Source organism: Zingiber officinale, chromosome 4A (assembly GCF_018446385.1).
Source record: "Zingiber officinale cultivar Zhangliang chromosome 4A, Zo_v1.1, whole genome shotgun sequence".
NCBI classification, from domain to species: Eukaryota; Viridiplantae; Streptophyta; class Magnoliopsida; order Zingiberales; family Zingiberaceae; genus Zingiber; species Zingiber officinale.
Genome location: NC_055992.1, coordinates 97,805,466 through 97,825,860, shown reverse-complemented (window position 1 = coordinate 97,825,860; position 20,395 = coordinate 97,805,466). Strand labels below are relative to the sequence as shown.

At 37.6% G+C, this 20,395-nt stretch overlaps 3 protein-coding genes across 4 annotated transcripts; all 3 read left to right on the top strand.

Annotated features, from left to right (window-relative positions):
* Positions 1-32: 32 nt before the first annotated feature.
* On the top strand, positions 33-4,427 carry LOC121970296. The gene is made up of 5 exons (XM_042520906.1): positions 33-745; positions 982-1,056; positions 2,877-3,016; positions 3,663-3,800; positions 4,092-4,427. The coding sequence occupies exons 1-5, from the start codon at positions 328-330 to the stop codon at positions 4,305-4,307; spliced, it is 987 nt and encodes a 328-aa protein (XP_042376840.1). The 5' UTR covers positions 33-327; the 3' UTR covers positions 4,308-4,427.
* Positions 4,428-6,531: 2,104 nt separating this feature from the next.
* Positions 6,532-8,879, top strand: LOC121970295 (F-box/kelch-repeat protein SKIP11-like). 2 transcript variants are annotated; one of them, XM_042520904.1, is made up of 2 exons: positions 6,532-6,817; positions 6,982-8,879. In XM_042520904.1, the coding sequence occupies exon 2, from the start codon at positions 7,181-7,183 to the stop codon at positions 8,474-8,476; it is 1,296 nt and encodes a 431-aa protein (XP_042376838.1). In that variant the 5' UTR covers positions 6,532-6,817; positions 6,982-7,180; the 3' UTR covers positions 8,477-8,879. The 2 variants fall into 2 exon arrangements, with proteins under 2 accessions (XP_042376838.1, XP_042376839.1); XM_042520905.1 differs by having other exon boundaries at positions 6,532-6,886.
* Positions 8,880-12,840: 3,961 nt separating this feature from the next.
* Positions 12,841-13,625, top strand: LOC121973474 (transcription factor ILI3-like). The gene is made up of 2 exons (XM_042524895.1): positions 12,841-13,009; positions 13,147-13,625. The coding sequence occupies exons 1-2, from the start codon at positions 12,905-12,907 to the stop codon at positions 13,300-13,302; spliced, it is 261 nt and encodes an 86-aa protein (XP_042380829.1). The 5' UTR covers positions 12,841-12,904; the 3' UTR covers positions 13,303-13,625.
* The last annotated feature ends 6,770 nt before the right edge of the window (positions 13,626-20,395 follow it).

Genomic DNA, 20,395 nt, shown 5'->3' with positions numbered 1-20,395 from the left:
ATGTCCAGGAAGGTTCCAACGATCTCCATGGCGTCGGAGGCTGCGATCCAGCCCACATCGGGGATGCTTGCCAACTGCTTGTCGAAATGCCTCTATCAGACTTTTGAACATGCAACGGGAGGAGCAGCGGTGCTTGGTGCCTGGTTGAGGCCGGACGACTCTTGCGCTCGCTGGGACCTTCAAGTCTGCGGCGGCTGTAGCAGCGTTTCTTGATACAGGATCTGTTGATGTTTTCCGATTAGGGCGCACTCAATACGTCGTTGAGTCTCACGGTGGATGAATCTGCAAGGATAGGAACAGCGAACAGTCTTTTGGTGGAGTGGTTTGATGGCACGTAGGGAGTTGGGTTCAAACGATGCGGTCCTCTCTTTTCAGCAAGACATTTACCACAACCGATCCTTACCACAAATCGGAACCCTACTTCGGAATTTGATTCTCAGTTCTCCCTTTCTATCCTCTCCTTTAGCCTCCCCCGCTCTCAGGATGAGCAATCTGAGGGCGATCTGCCGCCCCTACTCGGCAGCCATCACCTTGATCTACTGCAGCAGGGGTCTCGGAGGCCTAGAATTCTTGCTCGCCTCCCGGAGCCCTAATCTCCGGATCCCGTCACCCTGCCATGATTCAGCACCGTTTATACTCGAGGGCCACACCAGGATGGGGCCGGCCTCTAGCGCAAGCTCGAGGCGGACGCTCACCACCCGCGTCTCTAATTGGAAATCGGAAAAAACACCATATGAAACTCTCGGTAATTCTCTCAAATATGGTTTTTATTTTGTGCTCAATTGGAAGTTCGCTAGATTGTGTATTCAAGATTCATTTTTTAGTTTAGTGCGTTATGGTCCATAGGTTTGTTTGCTTGAACGAATCAAAACGAGTGTGGTCCTGCTTGTAACTTATAATATATGGATTTCCAAACATTCAGGCCCTTATTTAGATTGTTTCATCATTGATTTCTAATGGTCAGTATCTTTTAACTTGAAGAGCTGGAAAGGGATGCTGATGAAGAGAAGATAAAGGTTGCTTACAGAAGATTGGCTAAGTTTTATCACCCAGATGGTATCCCTTTCACCTCCATTATTCATGAGTGAGAGATCCTTGCACTCTTTTGTTATCTAAACCTCTGTTCAGATAGTCAGTTTTACCATTCTGTCTAAAAATTTGGATTTTGAAGTTATTTACTCTAGTTACTATGATCTGTATCAGTTGCTGAGAAGTAAGACCATTTGATCAAATCAACTTGATGACCTTTGCTCGTCACATTCAGTTTAAATTTTGGCAATTAAGTTAGTTTCTGGGACCTGGAATGGCACCAGTTTTTGACTTTGTTTCTGTATTATTGTCATGATAAAAGAAAGCATCCATGTGAAAACTATATGCTTGAAACTTTTTATACATTGACTTTTAGCAATGATATCTTTGGAAAGTTGCCCCAAAGATCTATTGCAATATATTGTTGACTGTATTGTGTTTATTTTCTTCCTGGTTTTCTTGTCATCAAGATTTATATGAGCACAGTGATATTCCCAGCTTGATGTTTCTATTATTCCATGTTGCCAACGTTAGTGTATGAAAATGATGTTGCACACAAATTACCTTTCACATGTATTCGGTGTTCGAAATGGCGGTTGAGACGGCTGCCTAGGCACCGCCTAGGCGAGAGGCAGACATCAACCGCACCGCCTCAGGCTGAGGCAGTGCTTTAGGCGGTAACTTACCTTCTTCCACCACTGACACGCCTGGAGTTGCCGTTACTGCCGTTTCACTACTACGACACATTCAGATGTATGGCTTGGGGCTGACTATGAGTTAGGATGCGTTGTGACACGTCCGTACGCGTCTTGCAAGCCCGGATGCATCGCCTGAGCTTGGCGATGGGCTCGGAAGCATCGCTCAAGTCCAACAATAGGCCTTGACATGTTGCTTAGGCCAGTGACGCCTTCGAACTCGTCGTGCGGCCTTGACGATGTGTCGAACTCGTCGTCCGACTGAAACAGATTACACGATTAAGTTGTAAGTTAGGATTTAATTTAATTACTTTATGTTAACAAGTTTAATGAATTCCTAACTATGATTGAGGTAATTTAAATAGACTTAATTAAAATCTAATAAAATTATCCTATTATATATATATATATATATATATAATTGTATTTTTTATTTTTTATTTTTAAATATTTAGATTAAATATTTATTTTTTAATTAATATATTTGATTAAAAGCATATATATAATTGTATTTTTTAATTAATATATTTGATTAAAAGTAAATATTATAAAGAATAATGATTATTTATAATATTATGTATAAAAAAATAAAAAATATTCAACCACCTAGACACTACCTAGGAGGCCGAGGCAGTAGGCGGTCACTGATCGCCCCGCCACCGCCTGCCGCCATTTACAACACTGCATGTATTAGTTAATCCTTTCCCCTTTCCCCATTTGCAACGTGACAAATTCATGGATATCTGATTTTCTTGTTCTTTAATGCTTTTGGGATCTCATATGTTCATTCAAATACATCAGTCACATTGTTTTTGCAATATCTATCAAGTTAAAAAGGAGTTGGAGTGATTTTCTGACTTTTTGAAACTTCCTCGTGTGAATATGTACTCTATATTCAGTTAATGTTTGGTTGGCAGTTAATGAAATATGCAATTCATTCATTCCATCCATTTTCAAACTTAGGCAGTGTTAATCGTGCTTACTGTTTTTTCTATTGAACCTCCAGAGCTTTTGTTTGAATTTTCCAAATTCTAAAAATCTTTTTGCTTATCCGTATGAAACTACACATTTTTTTTATATCTTCTTATCTTTTAGTTTATTTCTAATAATTTTTTTAGCTCCCAGCTGATACTATTTCTCTTTCCTTTTAAGTCTATGATGGAAGAGGAAATCTTGTGGAAGGAGAAACCGCTGAAGCTCGATTTATCAAAATACAAGCTGCTTATGAGCTTCTAATAGATGTAGAAAAAAGACGACAATATGACAAAGATCACCGTGTCAATCCTATGAAGGTGTGTATTGTGCAATAAATGTGAATTACAAGTTCAACTTGTTTGATCGTTGAAAATCAACTGAGTGAACCACAAAACTGTCATGGTAAAGTTGAGTAGTGTCAAAAACAATAGCTACGTTTTTTTGAACACCTGCCATTTTGTCATTTAGAAGTAGTTTCATTTGCTTGACTTGTTTAAGTTCGGCATAACTTCTGATTATTTTCTAAGCTTAATTCTGAATTGAACCATCAATTCTTGTTAATGGGATTCCCGGCGCACAACAATTATCAGAACGGAGAGACAGAGAGATACACACTGCCAGCAAGGCTCCAACTGGTGAAAAAAAACAGAGGGAGGAAGACATTCTACTTCTTTTACCCTAATATATGATGATACAGCTACGGCTGTGAGATGATTTATTTGAATGAGTGCAGACATTTTTCACCATGAAGTTTACTTTCACCATTTTTGAGAACGAGGACTGGAAGCTCATTCCAAAGCATTTTTTAATTGAAAGTTTAGCTGATAAAAAATGTGTTGCATAAATAAATTTTTAAGTTTCATCCTAAAGTGTTGCGGTGCTACTTCTGGCCTATTTCATCTCGGTGATGAAACTATTTTATTCCGTGATTTCCCAACATCTCTCTTTTTTTGCATCTATCAGGCTTCTCAAGCATGGGTGGAGTGGTTAATGAAAAAGCGAAAAGCATTTGACCAGCGAGGAGATATGGCAATTGCTGCTTGGGCTGAACAACAGCAGCGCGAGTTGAACCTGAGAGCACGTCGTCTCTCCCGATCAAAGGTTTGAAAGAACAATTGCACTCAAATGACATGTTTATGATAAAAAAGGAACCTGTTATATGTTCCTAACTTAGCCATTATTGTTATTCATCCATTTGATGTTACTTGATTTAGAGGAAATTGATCCATAACCATCTTCATATTTATCTAGCTTCCAAAATATTCTATATATGTGTTCTGGATGTCTTGAATCTATATAACATCGCATGTTATGGTACCCGTTGAAAATTTGTAGTGTGCATAATCTGTTCGACAATCAATACACTTGCTTGATAACTTTACCATATTTCAGATTGATCCTGAGGAAGAGAGGAAGATATTAGCGAGGGAAAAGAAGGCATCTATCGAGTATTTCTCCAGCACCCTGAAGAGACACACGCTAGTACTGAGGAAGAGGGATTTGATGCGGAAAAAGGCAGAGGAAGACAAGAAAAAGGCCATCAGTCAACTTTTAGCTGCAGAAGGTCTTGAACTCGACACTGATGATGATGACGACGAAGCTGTATGATTTTTTTTTTCTTCCCATTATAGGAAATTTGTTGTACATAATCTATTCAACTCTTATTAGTACTAATAATCATTTTCTTAATGGACTAAACTAAACTAAACTAGCTTTGGAACTTGATCAGCCTCTGTGTTGTCCATTTTCTATAGCTCACCGAAAGGCCACTACGCATTGTTTTTCCTTTCCCTCCTCACTCTGAGCCCGTGCCACGAGAAAAAAGTACTTAAATATTTGCATCTTGTTCCTTAGTGTGCTCGAGTGCTCACCTAGAATAATCACAAGTGATTAGGATAATCTATTGATTGTTCTACAAGTAAACAAGGATTGGAGATTTGCATGTGAACCATTATTTATTATTATTTGTTTTGTGCTCCAAGAGAAACTTTTGACTAAACCAACCATTAACTACATTATCTTTTACAAATGGAGTCCTACCAATGCTTTGCTTCACTTCCCAACTCAACCCACTCATGATCTTGTTTTAGTTCATATTAAAGTGTATCTCTTGATATTGTGGAAGTTGTTTCGGTTGGGAAGTGGATGTGGATCCTCACATTTAACTGACAGTGCTAAACGATTAGAATATGGATTTTTTTCTTAATTTTTAGGATTGTTATTGAGGATGTCCAACTAATATCATATTTTATAAGTGAATTATATTTTTTTCAAATATTTTCATATTTAATTTTTAAAAATTATCTCTCTATATTAACGATTAATTGCATTTCTAAAATAGCATCTATTGTTTAAATCTTTGATTCATTTTCTAACTGGTCATGTTAACGGACGTAATTGTAATTTAATTGTCATGTTTTGCATTCAATGTTCAGTTAATTAGGTTACTAACTAAAGGTACCCTCATGTGTCTAAATGCTTAGTTTATTTTGCAAAATATTGAGAGAGACAAAAAATTTGAAGGGTCAGGAATACAGCAATTGACGCACACATAAGGTTGTGAAATTTTTAAAATCATTTCTTTCATCAACCACTAAGGACATCTTCAATACAAGATTTTAAAGAAATTTATAAAAAAAAAAGAGTTGAACAACAAATTTTGAACTATTGTAATGTAAGGTTTGACTTTGTATTTCAAAAGTAATAATGAAACTTCAAAATTATTTTTTTATCATCAATTAATTGATGTAATATACATGTAATCATACAATTACATATTATTAATTAGACCATACAAAAATCATTTAGCTCTAACTATTGAAGATGTTTCAATAGATTTTTAAAAAAATTATTAACCAAGCTAGGTAACGTCGAAGTTGGGGTGATCAGTCCGGCCTCACGAAAGTTTTCCATCGGCCATAAGGGTAAATCGGAAAACGCTTGCAGCGGACTGTAATTTAAGGACAACCGCGGGTGCTTGAATGACAATCTGGATAAGTTAATTTTAAGATTTATTAATAATTTCAACTTTATATCATTTTTAAATTAGAGACGCATAACTTAATTTCAACTATCTACATCACTTTTTCTCATTACCTCAATCCTCATAATCTCTCCATCATTCTCTTCTCTCCTCTTCCTCTATATTTTTTACTACAATTTTCTCCTTCTTATCCTTTTTATATTACAACACATCAATTCATTTGTTTGGACTCTTTTTGCATACAATAAAGTCTTATCAATCCATTTGTATCTCATAATTTTTTTGAAAAAAAATCACAGTCACATCTATCCAATTTTATATCTCATCAATTTTTCAGGTGATATAAGATAGTAATTTAAATTATGATTAATAATTTAATTTCTATTTATTTTTTATATTAAGATTTTTATAAAATAAATCATATTAATATTAAATAATATTATTTAATTAATTAACAATAAATATTTATTTTATATAATTTACCGGTATTTATGTATTATATTAATACACAAACATGCGTGTATGATGACTAATATTAATTAAGAAAGTGGTAACAACACTCACAAGCTAACAATTTGAAGAAATGCTTTTCAAATCATTATAGCATTTGTCTTTGTTAATGTTTCCTAAATCCAAAATAAAGAAGAACAAAATGGGTTAAGATCGTCAACAAAAATCAATTATATCTTATTTGATGCTTAGAGCCAAAATTAAAAATTGTTAAGGCTTTAGGCGTTTCTTCCCACGTTAATTAATTAATTAATTAATTAAGCAATGTGACATCATTAAAGAACTGCGCAGCAACAAAAATATTTTTATTAATTTATTTATTTTCTAGTAATGGGGAAAAGAAGAGAGCCAAGAATCAAACAAATGCACTCCCAATGCAACGCCTCCGATGGCTTCCGGTGAGCGATAGAAGCCGGCGACTGTAGAAGACGACGGGGCTGGCTGCGCTCTCTCGCGGCGAAGAAGACGGCTGGGGCGCAAGATGAAGACTTCTTGGCTCTCCCGTCGCGCCCGATCATAAGTTTTCGTGTTGCTCTTCGTTCTGGTGTTGGGGATCCCGAGTTTTTTATCTGAAAGGAAGGGGCGAACAGAGCTAGTTTTGGGCAAGGATCTGTCGTTCATTTCGGTACGCGACTCCTCCTTTTGCCGTTCTAGTTCCTCCAACTCTGCTTTCGCTGAGTATCATCAAAGCTCTGTGAGTGCTATTATGGCCGGTGCTTTTGCCTCTTTGATGTTTGATGGAATACACCAATTCGATTCAGTAATGAGGTTGCGTTTTTCTTCTTCCAGGTCAATGATTTAACGCTTCTGGTTGTGGACCATCTGGGATGATGCCAAAGATTCGATTTTGATTGAGTTCCTCCAATTTGACACGCGTTCTGGACATGTTATCGCTGACCCTGGATCTCACTTCATTCTAATGTGCACTATGATGTTATTGTTCCAAGAACAACTCGGGAAGATTTATTAAGAGAAAGATACTGAAAATATGTTGAAAGACAAGTCAGAGCTGATCTCAATTGTGCTAAACGATCCTTCAGGGCAAGGATCGAGTTGGGATTGCATCGATTTCGGATTCCTTGAGTCGTCAAGCAGCAGAAAACGGCCACTAGATGATGATATCAATGAGGAGGAAGAAGAAGAACAAGGAGGAGGAGACGACGGTGATCATTGCCAAATTAGGAAGAAGCCACAGCAGCATCGTGATACCCCTGATATCCAAGATGTCCAGCACAAATTCAATGATTCAAGCATGTTCATCAGCCTTCTCGGAAAGGACATGACAATTAACTGTCTCCTTCACCTTTCCCGGTCCTATTATTCTACTGTGGCATCCCTCAATACTTCCTTTCGCTCACTCATCCACAGCGAGGAGCTCTATAGGCTTCGCCGCCAGAGGGGTCTCATTGAGCATTGGATCTATTTCTCCTGCAGCCTCACTGATTGGGAGGCATACGATCCCTACCGAGGATTGTGGTTTCGTCTCCCTCCAATGCCCCCTACCGGAAGTTTCATGTTCGGCGACAAGGAGTCCCTCGCCGTGGGCACCGATCTCCTTGTTTTTGGGAAAGCCATGACTTCTCACATTGTGATGAGATATAGCATTCTGACTAACTCTTGGTCTGAAGGAGTAGTAATGAATTCACCTAGGTGCTTGTTTGCATCTGCTAGCCTTGGCGACAAGGCTATCGTAGCGGGTGGCACCAATGCTCGAAAAGAGATACTCGACTCCGTGGAGCTTTATGATTCTGAGACACAAAGATGGGAGATCCTTCCAAGTATGATCCAAGCTCGAAGTAAGTGTTCGGGGGCTTACATGGATGGTAAATTCTATGTCATAGGCGGCATGGATAGTAACAAGAAGGCGTTGACGTGCGGTGAAGTGTATGACTTTGCAGCTCGCACTTGGAGGTTGATTCATGGGATGTCTCATGGTAATGGTCTCAATGGGGCTAGTGATGCACCTCCATTGCTTGCCGTGGTGAAGGATGAGCTTTACGCGGCACATTATAAGGACAACGAGGTGTGGAAGTATGTTAAGGAGAAGAATTCATGGGAAAAAATTGGGCTCTTACCTGAGAGATCGGGTTCGGTTGATGGTTGGGGAATCGCTTTCCGTTCTTGTGGCAAAAAATTGGTAGTTATTGGAGGACAGAGAGGAAATCATAGAGGGATAGTCGAGCTCAATTCTTGGATTCCAAACAGGGGCGAACCCGAATGGAAATTGATGGCTAGGAGGGAATCCGGAAACTTTGTTTATAATTGTGCTGTTATGAGCTGCTGATTCTATGATTCATTATGACTACATTGTGTACCTTTGGAAGGAATATTGGTTCAGATCTTCTAATTGTGTAACAGTCGATAGTTCTTCCTTCGGGTCATGTTACACCGGAGTTTCAATTCTGAATATATCGAGTCAAGAAGCCTGCTAGCTTTCTGAAAGTGATGCAGATTGATAACCTGAGACAGCAAAGTTTCCGGTGGTTAGAAAATATGATTTTTGTGGTGTCTCTCTCAAGGGCACATGAAGAAGCTGTGTTCGATTGCTGTCGATGATCTGTCTGTGGTTTAATATCGTTGTTTCGACAGACATCGTCTCGAATAATGTCGATGCCGCTGATGTTAGTTACTCCTTGATCTCCAAACTTCATTGAACTTATGATTACTTGGATGATCCAATAAATTGTTCTTTGTTCTTAAGCCTTGAGCCTTGCATCTGATTTCTTCTTGTGTGTTTGAAATAAGCTATATATTAGGTTCTGTTCACTTGCTATTTCTTCTCGTGTGCTTGTTTGGTAGAAATAGGCGAAGAGGGCAGATGTTGAATTGCTGTCTCACGACAAATGTAAGTATAGAGGTAGAAAGCTTCCAATAAACATGGGAGTATAAAATAAAAGAAGAATAATTTATCAAAAATGATAGTTCGGTGCACGAAATTCTCGTCATGTGGGGTCCTGGGGAAGGATTCATTGAATTCATTACCTTATTTTTTACAAGTGGTTATTTCCAGGATTCGAAATCATGATCTTTTAGTCACATGGTAATAACTTTATCGTTGCACCAAGGCTCCCCTTCTAACCTAATAAAATTTATAATGTAATTAATATTATATTATTAGATTTGGTGAAAGAATTATATATTATTTTTGAATGTAATTTATATTATTATAAAATAATAAAAATATCTTGCGATCTCTACTGACGGTCGACGATCATTGCTGCCACCGACAGAGGTCGTAGTCGTCAGTAGAGGTCACAACGGTCGTTGGCTGACGGTTGATAGCGGCAGAGGCAGACAGTGACAGCGATGTCGATGACTAATTGCTGAGAAAATAGATTAAGACTATATTTGATATTTAAATTTTAGTTAAATATTAATTTTAAAATATAATTAGATTATATGATATTGGCGTTGTAATCTAGATTATAAATTTTATTATTTTTTAATTTAAATTATATTACATTATAAGTAAGAACATTCACATTAGTTATCTTATTTAAAAATTTTAGATTAAATTTTGAATAGAGTAGTTAAAATTTTTTTATATCAACTATAAATATATAGTAAAAAATAGATATAGTAATTTTTTTTACCTTAAATTATATATAAAAATAAATCAATATATGATATAGTAAAAAATAGGTATAGTAATTTTTTTTATCTTAAATTATATATTTTGAATAAAAAAATTAACATGAAAATTATCAAATATAATAATTAATATAATATAATCTTAATTACATTATTATTAGTTTCATTACACTACCCTACCAGAAGAAGTCTGAGTAAATATTAAATAAGACGGCATGGGCGGTCACTAAGCCCGGTCGCCTGTGGACTCCACGCACCAACAGCACCAACTGTGGAACTGCTGTCGCAACCGTACTCAATCCTCGTCGATGGATCCTCTTTTGCAATCATGAACCAATGATGCCGCCTTCATCGTCACTTCAAAAAAAAAAACTTTAGCAAATTACAAAAAGCACACTTGAAATTTCAAAATTACTTATTAAATTTTTTTGAAAAACATATTTATTTCATCATTATGATGCTGGATAAATTATAAAATCAATAATCTCATAGTGTTAATTTTTAAAATTAAATGCAGTGCTAAAATGGTAGGAACTCTTTGATAAATTGCCGAAAGAACTTTGCTGTAATTCCAAGAAGAGACAAGATTATTCGAGTCTCTCAAATCTCGCTGTCTCTCTCCCATCACGAGGAAGAAAGAAGAAACTCAGTCCATTTATCTCTCTCTCTCTCCTCTTCTTTCATCTCAATCTCCGGCGCAGTTTCACCTGAAGAAAGAGGCATTCGAATTAAAAGCTCCCATGTGACTGCGCGGGTGAAGAAATTAAGTCGACGAAGCAGGCAAGCTCACGCACCGTGTTGCAGCTCTCTCCCACGTTGCCCACAACGCCTTGTCTCCCATTCAATCGGCCCCTCCACCCTGCAACACCGCACACCTTCAATTTAATTTCTTTTCCTTTTTTTTTAAAAATAAAATAAATAATAATAATAATAATGATAAACAGGAAAAAAAACAAAGGCATTAATTCTCATGTGTCCTTCCACCAATCTCATACCTATCGTAACTACTTTAACCACCTTACTCCTCAACTTCCCATTCACATTAAAGTCGACCCCTGTTTTTCGCACTAATTAGTCGTCCCACCGTGTTTTCATCGCACCGATCCTACAAGCTCAATGCCGTTGTCGCATAGAGGATATATGTTAACGCCCGAGAGAGAGAGAGAGAGAGCTCAATCCAACCAGGGAAAAAGCTCTTTAGATCTTCTCTTCTAGCATTCTACTTCCTTTTCACTAACTCTAAGGTTGTAAGCAAAGATGGAAAGCTCAACTCATCTCTAATTCCTGAATCCGTCCCTGATGGTAAGCTCTTTTTATAAATATGAATTAGTTTAATAGACCTAAAGAAATAGGGTCAATCTTTGATAATTATGAAAATAAGATACTCATTTGGTGATTTTAGAAATAAAGAACACTCTTTGAATTTAGTCTAATGAGTAGAAGCAAGATGTTTTTGTAAGGTGAATAGTACGACTAATACAAATGTTCGTTTCAGTCGTGACTCGAATCTACTTCGATTGGATTAACCGAGCCGATGCACTATGTCCGGGGGCCCGGTTAAATTGGAGATGCCTATCACAAGGCTAGACAACCACCGCATGTCAGTGCTCGAGGAAACAGATTCACATGACCCATGCACAATCAGCTACATTAGAAGCCCTACTACATCGTCTCCTTTCGCGTCTCAATCCCTCAATCCCCATCTCCCAATCTCGGTACCTTAACCTCCACAACCAACAAATTAGGGCCATTAAACTATCCATGCTCACTCACAAGGAACTAGCCCCTCCTCCAAAATTCACAAGCCCTACTAAAAGCTCGAAGAGGAGACAAAGACTAGGAACAAGGCAAGGTGGTGTCCTATACTTTGAGCAGAAGGGACACAAGGCATCTTTCTCGTACAGAGTAAAATGGCTAAACAATAAAACAATAAATGAAGGTGTTAATTAAGTTTAATCGACCGAACCGTTTAAATAAATTTCAATATTATTCCAATCACCTATCTAATTTTCGTAATATTCAAATCAGGTATCATATTTCTAAAATATCTCTCCTCTTTCTCTATAGATTCATTGGGTAGTTTCATTTAAAACTAGATGATGGACTCATAGAACTTTGAATCATTCCAAATCAAAATTAATATACCCTTAAAACATAATTAATGTATGCCATCGAATCCAAATTTGATATAGTGTAGAGTACATTTTTCAAAGTTTTACTCTACCAATTTAAATTTTACCACTTTCAATTTACAATATCAAATTTAAATATGTGAGAGTATAGATATATTTTAAAGATGTTTTTAGAAGTACATAAATGATTTGGAGTTCTCTAGGTCCATCAGTTAGTTTTAGATGAAACTGTCTGATATACCTGCACCATTCGAAAATTTAAAAGTTTCATATTTTCAAATAAAGGGAGTTCTAAGAACACATTTTTGAGAGTGGTTAGTGAGTATCATTATTCTAAACCTTATGATAAACTTGTGACAAATTTTATCGAGTCTTTACTACTTTCAATTTATATTATTGAATTCAAATATGATGACATAAATACATTAAGAAGATTTTCAAGAATGTATTGATTTTGATTTGAAGTGAATTGGAGTTCTCTATATTCATTGATCAATTTCGAACAAAAATGACATATGGAAAAGATGAATATTTTGGGAATATGATATGTGATTTTGAGGTTCATGAGTTGATGGACTTAAAACAAAGAGGGATATTTTGAAAATATGATATGTGATTTTCAAATATTATGAACATCGGATATCCAATTCAATTCAGATAAGATAAGATAACATGAAAATTAAACTGACTTATGCTATTTAGTGAAATGAGTCAGTTTAATTGCTTCCTCTCCTTTGATTTAGGGGTTACGAGAGTATATTAGGAAAGTCAGCTGGGGCTCACCGTGGGCTCATGGGCCATGGTAATTCCTAGAAAGGGAAGACATGTGGGTCAAGTTGGCAAAAGATGACTGTACTCGACTCCCTGCAACCACTTTTAGAGGAGTCAGAAATTATATATGGAGGTATTTCCTTTGCGAAGAAGTCACTCCTCCTACTCCTCCACACTCAAGGCTGAAACAGCAGTGCTACTGAACTTCTAGGCCGATCATGTCGGGAAGAGGCAGGAGGATCACCGACGAAGAGATAAACGAGCTCATCTCGAAGCTCCAGGCGCTGCTCCCGGCCGAGTCCCGGCGCCGGAATGCAGGCAGAGTAAGCCAGCAATTAAAACTCTCCGGCCACAATCTTCCATCTTTCCAATTAATTATCTGTAAGCACGACGCACATTAATGGAAGTCGATTAATTACCCTAATTCTGCACGCCTCTTCCTCTTGATGATCACCTGCAGATGTCGGCGTCCAAGTTGCTCAAGGAGACGTGCAGCTACATCAAGAGCTTGCACCGGGAGGTAGACGACCTCAGCGACCGGCTCGCCGGCCTGATGACCACCATGGACAGCAACAGCCCTCAGGCTGAGATCATCAGGGGACTGCTCAGGTCCTAATTAGTGATCTCTCTGCAGTGATTAGGAACCACACAACTAGCCTTAATTATGATTACTATACTCGCTACGTACGTCATATGCCCTACTAGTTTAATTATCAGGAGAGATCTGAGCAAGATCTTTTTTTTTTTAAATTATTATTTGTATGTGTTGATTTCGATCTGCAGCTTTAATTATGAGATCTGAGGGTAGTTTTAAGTTTTGCTAGCTCTCCAGTTGCTTGTTTGTGCAGGTGTGTGAGTGTTTTCTTGTTTGTAGAATAATGTGTGTATTATACGTGTAGAAGAGGAAGATAGAAGCACAAATTAGTTATGAGATCTATACGATGAACTGTTTTTGAACTGAGATTGAGGGAGAAATTTTAAAAAAAATGAAAGTGGAAAAGGGTTTAATTTTGATGTGATTTAAACATGCATGGGAAAAGTGCATGATCAGTCAAAAAGAGTGGCTCATGCTGACTTTTATTATTATTATTATTATTATTATTTATCTATCTAAAATGAGTTGTACACTGAAATTTTATTGTTGGTGTAATTAAATTTTCTTGGTTGTTTTTGTCTATCTTTTAATTGTTCATAGCTTAAAACTCTTAACTAGTAGTCGAAAAAGAAGAGAAGAACTCACACTATTCCATAGTGTTGTTGGGCACCTTTTTGTGTGTTAGATTAACAATGCCAATAGTACTTGATTCGATAAGTTGATAATGGAAATTATTATTATTATTTTTTTAAATCATCATTGGGGTTGTAAAGTAAAAGTACGGATTGTGCTTAGGGTGGGAAAAAGTTACATGATTGGTTTGGTATTGCTTCTCGTAAAACGTTATGTCCATTGTGCAAATTCTTAATTGGTGAGTAGATTTCTTTTTCGCATCGCATTTAGTAATTTTAAAAAATGTTTATATGTTAAATAGTTTTATTTGCTCAATATATACCGTGAAATTAATAATTAAGATGAATTTGAGCATGCATCATTTTATGATATGACAATATGCCATAAAGTACTTATTTAATGAGGAAGTGTATGTGGATGCATAGATGTGCGGGTTATTAGAACTCAATATGAGTTTTTTTAGTCTCTCATATGTTATCTTAATGTCACATTTATTATAATAAAATCCTCAGCCAACTATGAAATTAATGGCGGAATTATAATTCTACCGTTAATTAACGATAAGAATAATATTCAGTTGTTAATTTAGTGATAGAATTTCAATTCCAAAACAATATCAGTCATTATTAATTAAAATCATATTTAATCTATTTCGTTGCTAAATTAGTCACTAAAATTTAATTCCAACTATTTTAGTGAGGAAATTTATTTCCGTCACTAATGTAGTGAAGGAAATTAATTTTGTCACTATTTCAACGACGGCTATTTAATTCCGTCACTGAAATAACAATGAAAATTAAATTCTGTTGTTAATTCAGCAAATTTATTCCCGACCTGATTTTTTTCTTATCTCATTGATCTTTCTCCTCTATCTCCTCTCGTCGGCGTTGTCCTCTCTGACATGTCATCTACTCTTTGGCACACAGATAATTCTCTTTCCTCTCCCCTCTCCTCCCATCTCCGACGGTGACCATAGACTCTCATTGAGGTCACGAGGCTAGCCACGACCTGTGCGACCTCAAACTGTGGGCTCTTGCCTGATCGTGAGCTCGGTCGCGGTCTCAGCTAGCCCTGGCTAGGAGCTTGCTCTTGGCCGGTCGCAAGCTTGGCCCTAGTCATGAGCTCAATCTCAGGCATTTGCCAATCAACTACTGCAATGCTATTGAACATCAAGGCATAATATCATTTTTCAAAATGATATTACGATAAAATATGTTAATTGATGTTAGAGTTGCTCCCTACTGATAACATAATCAATAACTTCTACAGTATAAAGAAATTGGTTATGAACTTATGTTTATAAATAAGATCGATTACCTATAGAAAAGATTGATTGTTTTATAAATAACTGCATGATCTTTTAAATAAAGATAGTGAATTTATTGAATGCAGAATGTGTAATCACCCTCGTTATATGCAGTGTAGTCGCATATCTGGGTAGAAGAAGAAAATTTTATTGGCGCAATCATGCCCTAGATCAGAAGTTTTAATGATTGATAATTATTTAAATTTAAGTTAATACGTTGGATCTAACTTGAATTACAAGTTTGCAGGATAAAAGAAGTCCAAGAAGGTCTAAGGTCGGATTCTTGGCAAGACAAAGTCCTTGCAGGTTGGAAGACCGGATGTAAGGAAAGAGAAGTCTAAGAAGGTCAAGGGTCGGATTCTTTGCAAGATGAAGTCTTTGCAGGTTAGAAGACTGGATGCAAAACAAAAGAACTACAAAAAGGTCAAGGGTCATATTCTTGACAAGATGAAGTCCTTGTAGGTTGGAAGATCGAATGCAAGCCGAGAGTCAAGGACTAGATTCTTTGTAAACGGTGGGAACCCAAGCAGATCAGACGCTATGGTAGACAAAGACCCGAAGATGAGGAAACTCTAGGCATAAAGTTCAGGGAACATGAGGTTATCTTACATGAGGTAATTGAAATCAATTAATGTGTTTATCAATGGATTGGTAACCGATCATGAGCACTCACTGGTTTCTAAAATCTATTAGCCAATCGATTAGGCATTAATGCAATCGATTTGCATGCTCTCTGTGATGCTTAGAGTTTCCAAATCAATTGACCAATCGATTAAGACTATACTAATCAATTGGTACAATAGATCAGAGATTTTCTATGACTCACAAAGAGTTGTCAAATCGATTGCCCAATCGATTAGGACTATACTAATCGTTTGGTGCAATTGATTAGAGGTTTTCTACGAGCGCACAGAAGAATTGCCTAATCGATTACCCAATCGATTAGGCTATGATGCAATTGATTAGCGACTATCTGCGAACACACAGAAAGTTTCCAAATCGATTAACCAATCGATTAGGCATGACCAATTGATTGGTTTAATCGATTAGCTAGCTTTCTTTGCAAAGAAAAAGGGTGTCAAATCAATTAAGGTTATCAATTGATTGAAGACTCTCACCAATCGATTAAGATTCAAAATGGAGTAATCTCAGCCGTTGATATGAAGTTAGTGACCGTTCAACGGATAAGTCAAAAAGTCCGTAATCAATTAAGAATTCTTTCTAATCGACTAGCGTCAACGAAAAGCTGAGAAACAACTAGATTTCAAAACATTCAAAAGGGAAGATTTAGGTACAAATCAAAACAATTGTTCCATTTGTTCATAAGTGCTCAAGTTTAAGTGCTCAAGCTCTCATCCTTACTACATCTTCAAGCTATTTAAAGAAGGAGAAGCTACACCAAAACTGTAATCTCTTCTCTTCTTCTTCTTCCTTGTGAGCTATTTCATTTGAGAGAGAGAGAGAGAGCTATAAATTGTGTAAGGTTTCTCCATCTTTGGCGTTGTTCCTAGAAAAAGAAGTTTCATAGTGGATGTTGTGATCGTGATGTGGATTCTTGGATTAGTTACCTCAAGGAGAAGAATATCAATAAACACAAGGAGTTAGCATTGCTTCTAAGTTTCTGTCGTGCAGCTAAGAAGATTAAGAAATCGAAACAAGTTATTCACCCCCCTCCTTTAGCTCAACCGGTTCTAACAAATGGTATCATAGTTTGGTGACTTTTGAGAACTCACATCCAAGGAAGCACAAGTTTAGAGCTACAAGATATTATTGAAAGAAGGACACAACACTTCTCGACTATCATTCTTTGAAGATAGCAACTTTTCTTACTAGAAGAGTCACATGGAGTACTATCTCATGACCAAAATTGACAGAAGGAGTCAAGGGCGCCAATCGAGGATGGAAAAATGTCAGTCAAGGGCGCCAGTCAAGGGCGCCAGTCAAGGGCGCCAATCGACTCAAGTGAGCTTTAGCTCATGACAACTCATTTGTATGAGTTCACGGGTAATGAAGTTTAGCTCCTCGGCCAAATAAAGTTGGTCATATCCTTAGGGGAGGAGCCCCTAATGAGAACGTGCTAATTGATTTTTATAGTTGTGGGCGCGCCTTCTCCTTACAACATCATTTTGAGTCGACCGACCTTAAATGAATTCCAGACGGTCGTTTCAACTTTATGCCAAAAGATAAAATTTCATGTGGATGATAAATGGGAGAGGTTAAGGGTGATCAACTTGTAGCACGCAAATGCTACGTGGAGATAGTAAAGACAGAGGTCAATGTTGCTCGAAAAATGCAATGGATGAAGGTCCATACTATTTAAGAAAAGCAGCACGTCCTAGTGTATAAAGAAAAGGAAGAGGTACAAATTTAGGCTGGTCGGCCGGAGGCTACCACTCAGATAGCGATCGATCTAGCTCCTTAGCTTAAGGTCGAGCTGGTAGAGTGTCTGACACGCTCTACAGCGATGTGCTTGCCTAGATGCCTAAAGAAGTAACGGGCATGCCTCCAATAGTCATGGAGCATGCATGTATTCTATGTCTATCTTGATGCTCATCCGATCAAACAAAGAAAATGAGATTTCAGGGTCGACTAAAATAAAATCATTAAAGAAGAGGTGGACAAGTTATTGGAGGCGGGTTACATCAGGTAGGTACAATTCCTGTGTTGGTTGACTAATGTTGTCCTGGTCTCTAAGCTTGGAAACAAGTGACAGATTTACATTGACTTCAAAGATCTTAACAAGGCCTGCCTGAACGACTATTATCCCCTGTCTCGTATCGATCAAGTTATTGATTCTACCTCCTATTGTAAATTCATCTATATATTGGATGTTTATCAAGGATATCATCAAGTTCCGCTTGACAAGGAGGACTAGGAAAAGGTCAGGTTTATAATTGCTAAGGGTACTTATTGTTATAATGTTATGCTATTCAGACTAAAGAATGCAGGGGCTACCTATCAAAGGATTATGAATAAGGTTTTTTAAAATAAAATTGGGTGGAACATGGAAGTCTACGTGGATGATATCCTCATCAAATCTCTTCGGGCTGCAGATTTGATTGATGACATAGAAGAAACCTGCAAAACTTTGAGGCAATATAGACTCAAGCTCAACCCTTGCAAATGCTTATTCAGAGCTAGAAGTGGAAGATTTCTAAGCTACATAGTCACCGAGCGAGGGATTGAAGCCAATCCTAAAAAAATACAAGCTCTACAGAACATGTCTCCCCCACACAACCTGAAGGAGGCTCAAATATTGACCGATCGAATCATTGTGTTGTCTCTCTTAAACTCCTGATCGGTTGATCGAAGAATGCCCTTCTTCAAAATACTCCGTCGAGCAACCAAATTCCAGTGGAATGTCGATTGCGAAAATGCGTTTGAGGAGCTGAAGAATTATTGGTCGAATCTATCGATCCTAGCCAAGCCAATGTGGGTTAAACTTTGTGGATTTACTTGTCAGCTAATAAACATGCTATTAGTTCAGTGTTGCTATTAGTTCAGTGTTAGTTCAGTGTTGTCAGCTAACATGCAACTTGTAAGAGCTTTGAGTGTGTAAAAGGCTTCTCCGCCTTCAGAGAAGGAGACTTTCTTAGTGCGCATATTCAACCGCCTTGGATAACAACCTTCTTAGTTGTAACCAAGTCACATCGCTGAGTTCCTTTCTCTTTTCTGTTAGTTGATTTTGTTTTTATTATTGTTGCACTATTTTAGAGTTGAAAGTTTTGAGAATGGTATTTTTATTTTACAGGCAATTCACCCCTCCCCTCTTGCCGGCCCCACTGCACCAACAATGAGATGACAATCCATAACACATTGATCAACATTATAATGAAATTAAACCCCTAGAACACTCCCCTAGATTAGTTATTCTCAAAGCTTTCTTCCTCTTTCTTGCTTCCTCAACCTTAGTTTGTAGGACTCAATCAACATTTCAATTATCTAGCTAACTAGCCGAATAAGCACATTAGTACTCATCAATCCCTATGGGATTAATATTTTATTATTGATGACATAGTCGTACACTTGCGGCTTTGTAACACCAAACATCTAATCCATAAAGCATACGTCTGGATCACGATCTATTGTAGAACATGCAATAAGCTTGGTAAGATTACTATAAACTTATAAAAGATTTTTTTAATTATTAATGAACTTATTTTATTTTATAAAAAAATTTATGTATGCAAGCTAATACTTTATAGAGACCTCCCACTTGTTGAGAGGTATTTGTTGGAGCAATCTAGGTGTCCTAGGTTTTGATGTTTAGACAAAGGTTTAAATTATGTTCATTGTTGTATTTGATATGCATTGTGAGTGTGCAGGATACAGGTACAACAAGGAAAGTCCAAGTGTGATCTTGGCAAAGGAGGAAAATCCAAGGATGAGTCTTGGCGGTGTAAGTCCAAGTATATAGTCTTGACAACGTAAGTCCAAGTGTGACTTGGCAATGAACCGGAGGTGAGGAGCCTCTTGACAAAGGAAGACCCGACAATAAAGACAAGGCCGAAGGAAGCTCCAGAAGGCAAGACGTGAAGGATGGAGAGACATCCGAGGGACGCGAGGCTGATGGAGGAGGCTAGAAGGCTAGGTCTAGGTTGGTCGGGCGAGGACGAGTGCTGAGTGATTGTACTCGGGGGAAAAATCTTATGGTTTTAGGGTTCACTGTAGCAGTACTGTAGCGACACAGTTGTGACATTGTAGCAGCACGATAGCAGTCGACTGATACACTGTAGCAGTCGACTGGTAGTCGACCGTTGAGTAACAGTCAGCTTCACTTAAAGGACCAGTCGACTGGTGCATCACCAGTCGACTGGTATCGGGAAAATAGCTTAGTGTTTTTCTCTTAGACTCTATTTAATAGAGCTCGAGGTGCTTGGGCATGGTTGACGAAATAGACTTGGTTAAAGCCTATTAGAGTCTCTCAAGCCTTCGTGTGATCGGTGTGCTTGTATTCAAGTGTTTGTGGTGAGGTTTTTCCACCGACAAGGAGCTTGAGCTAGCCAGAGGTTTTTCGGGGACTAATCCACCGACGGATTGAGGGATAGTCCACCTTACGGATACGCCGTGGAGTAGGAGCAAGTTATCTCCGAACCACGTAAACGAACGTGTTAGCGGTTTGCATCTCTTCCTTTGTATTTAGCTTTCATATTTGTATTCATGGTTGTCTTCTTT

Excerpts from the sequence above, each read along its gene's own strand:
- LOC121970296 (XM_042520906.1), top strand. The coding sequence starts at position 328 with ATGGCACGTAGGGAGTTGGGTTCAAACGATGCGGTCCTCTCTTTTCAG. Across the intron at positions 746-981 it reads AACACCATATGAAACTCTCG|AGCTGGAAAGGGATGCTGAT; the intron begins GTAATTCTCTCA and ends TTTAACTTGAAG. Across the intron at positions 1,057-2,876 it reads TAAGTTTTATCACCCAGATG|TCTATGATGGAAGAGGAAAT; the intron begins GTATCCCTTTCA and ends TTTCCTTTTAAG.
- LOC121970295 (XM_042520904.1), top strand. The coding sequence starts at position 7,181 with ATGTTGAAAGACAAGTCAGAGCTGATCTCAATTGTGCTAAACGATCCT.
- LOC121973474 (XM_042524895.1), top strand. The coding sequence starts at position 12,905 with ATGTCGGGAAGAGGCAGGAGGATCACCGACGAAGAGATAAACGAGCTC. Across the intron at positions 13,010-13,146 it reads GGCGCCGGAATGCAGGCAGA|ATGTCGGCGTCCAAGTTGCT; the intron begins GTAAGCCAGCAA and ends GATCACCTGCAG.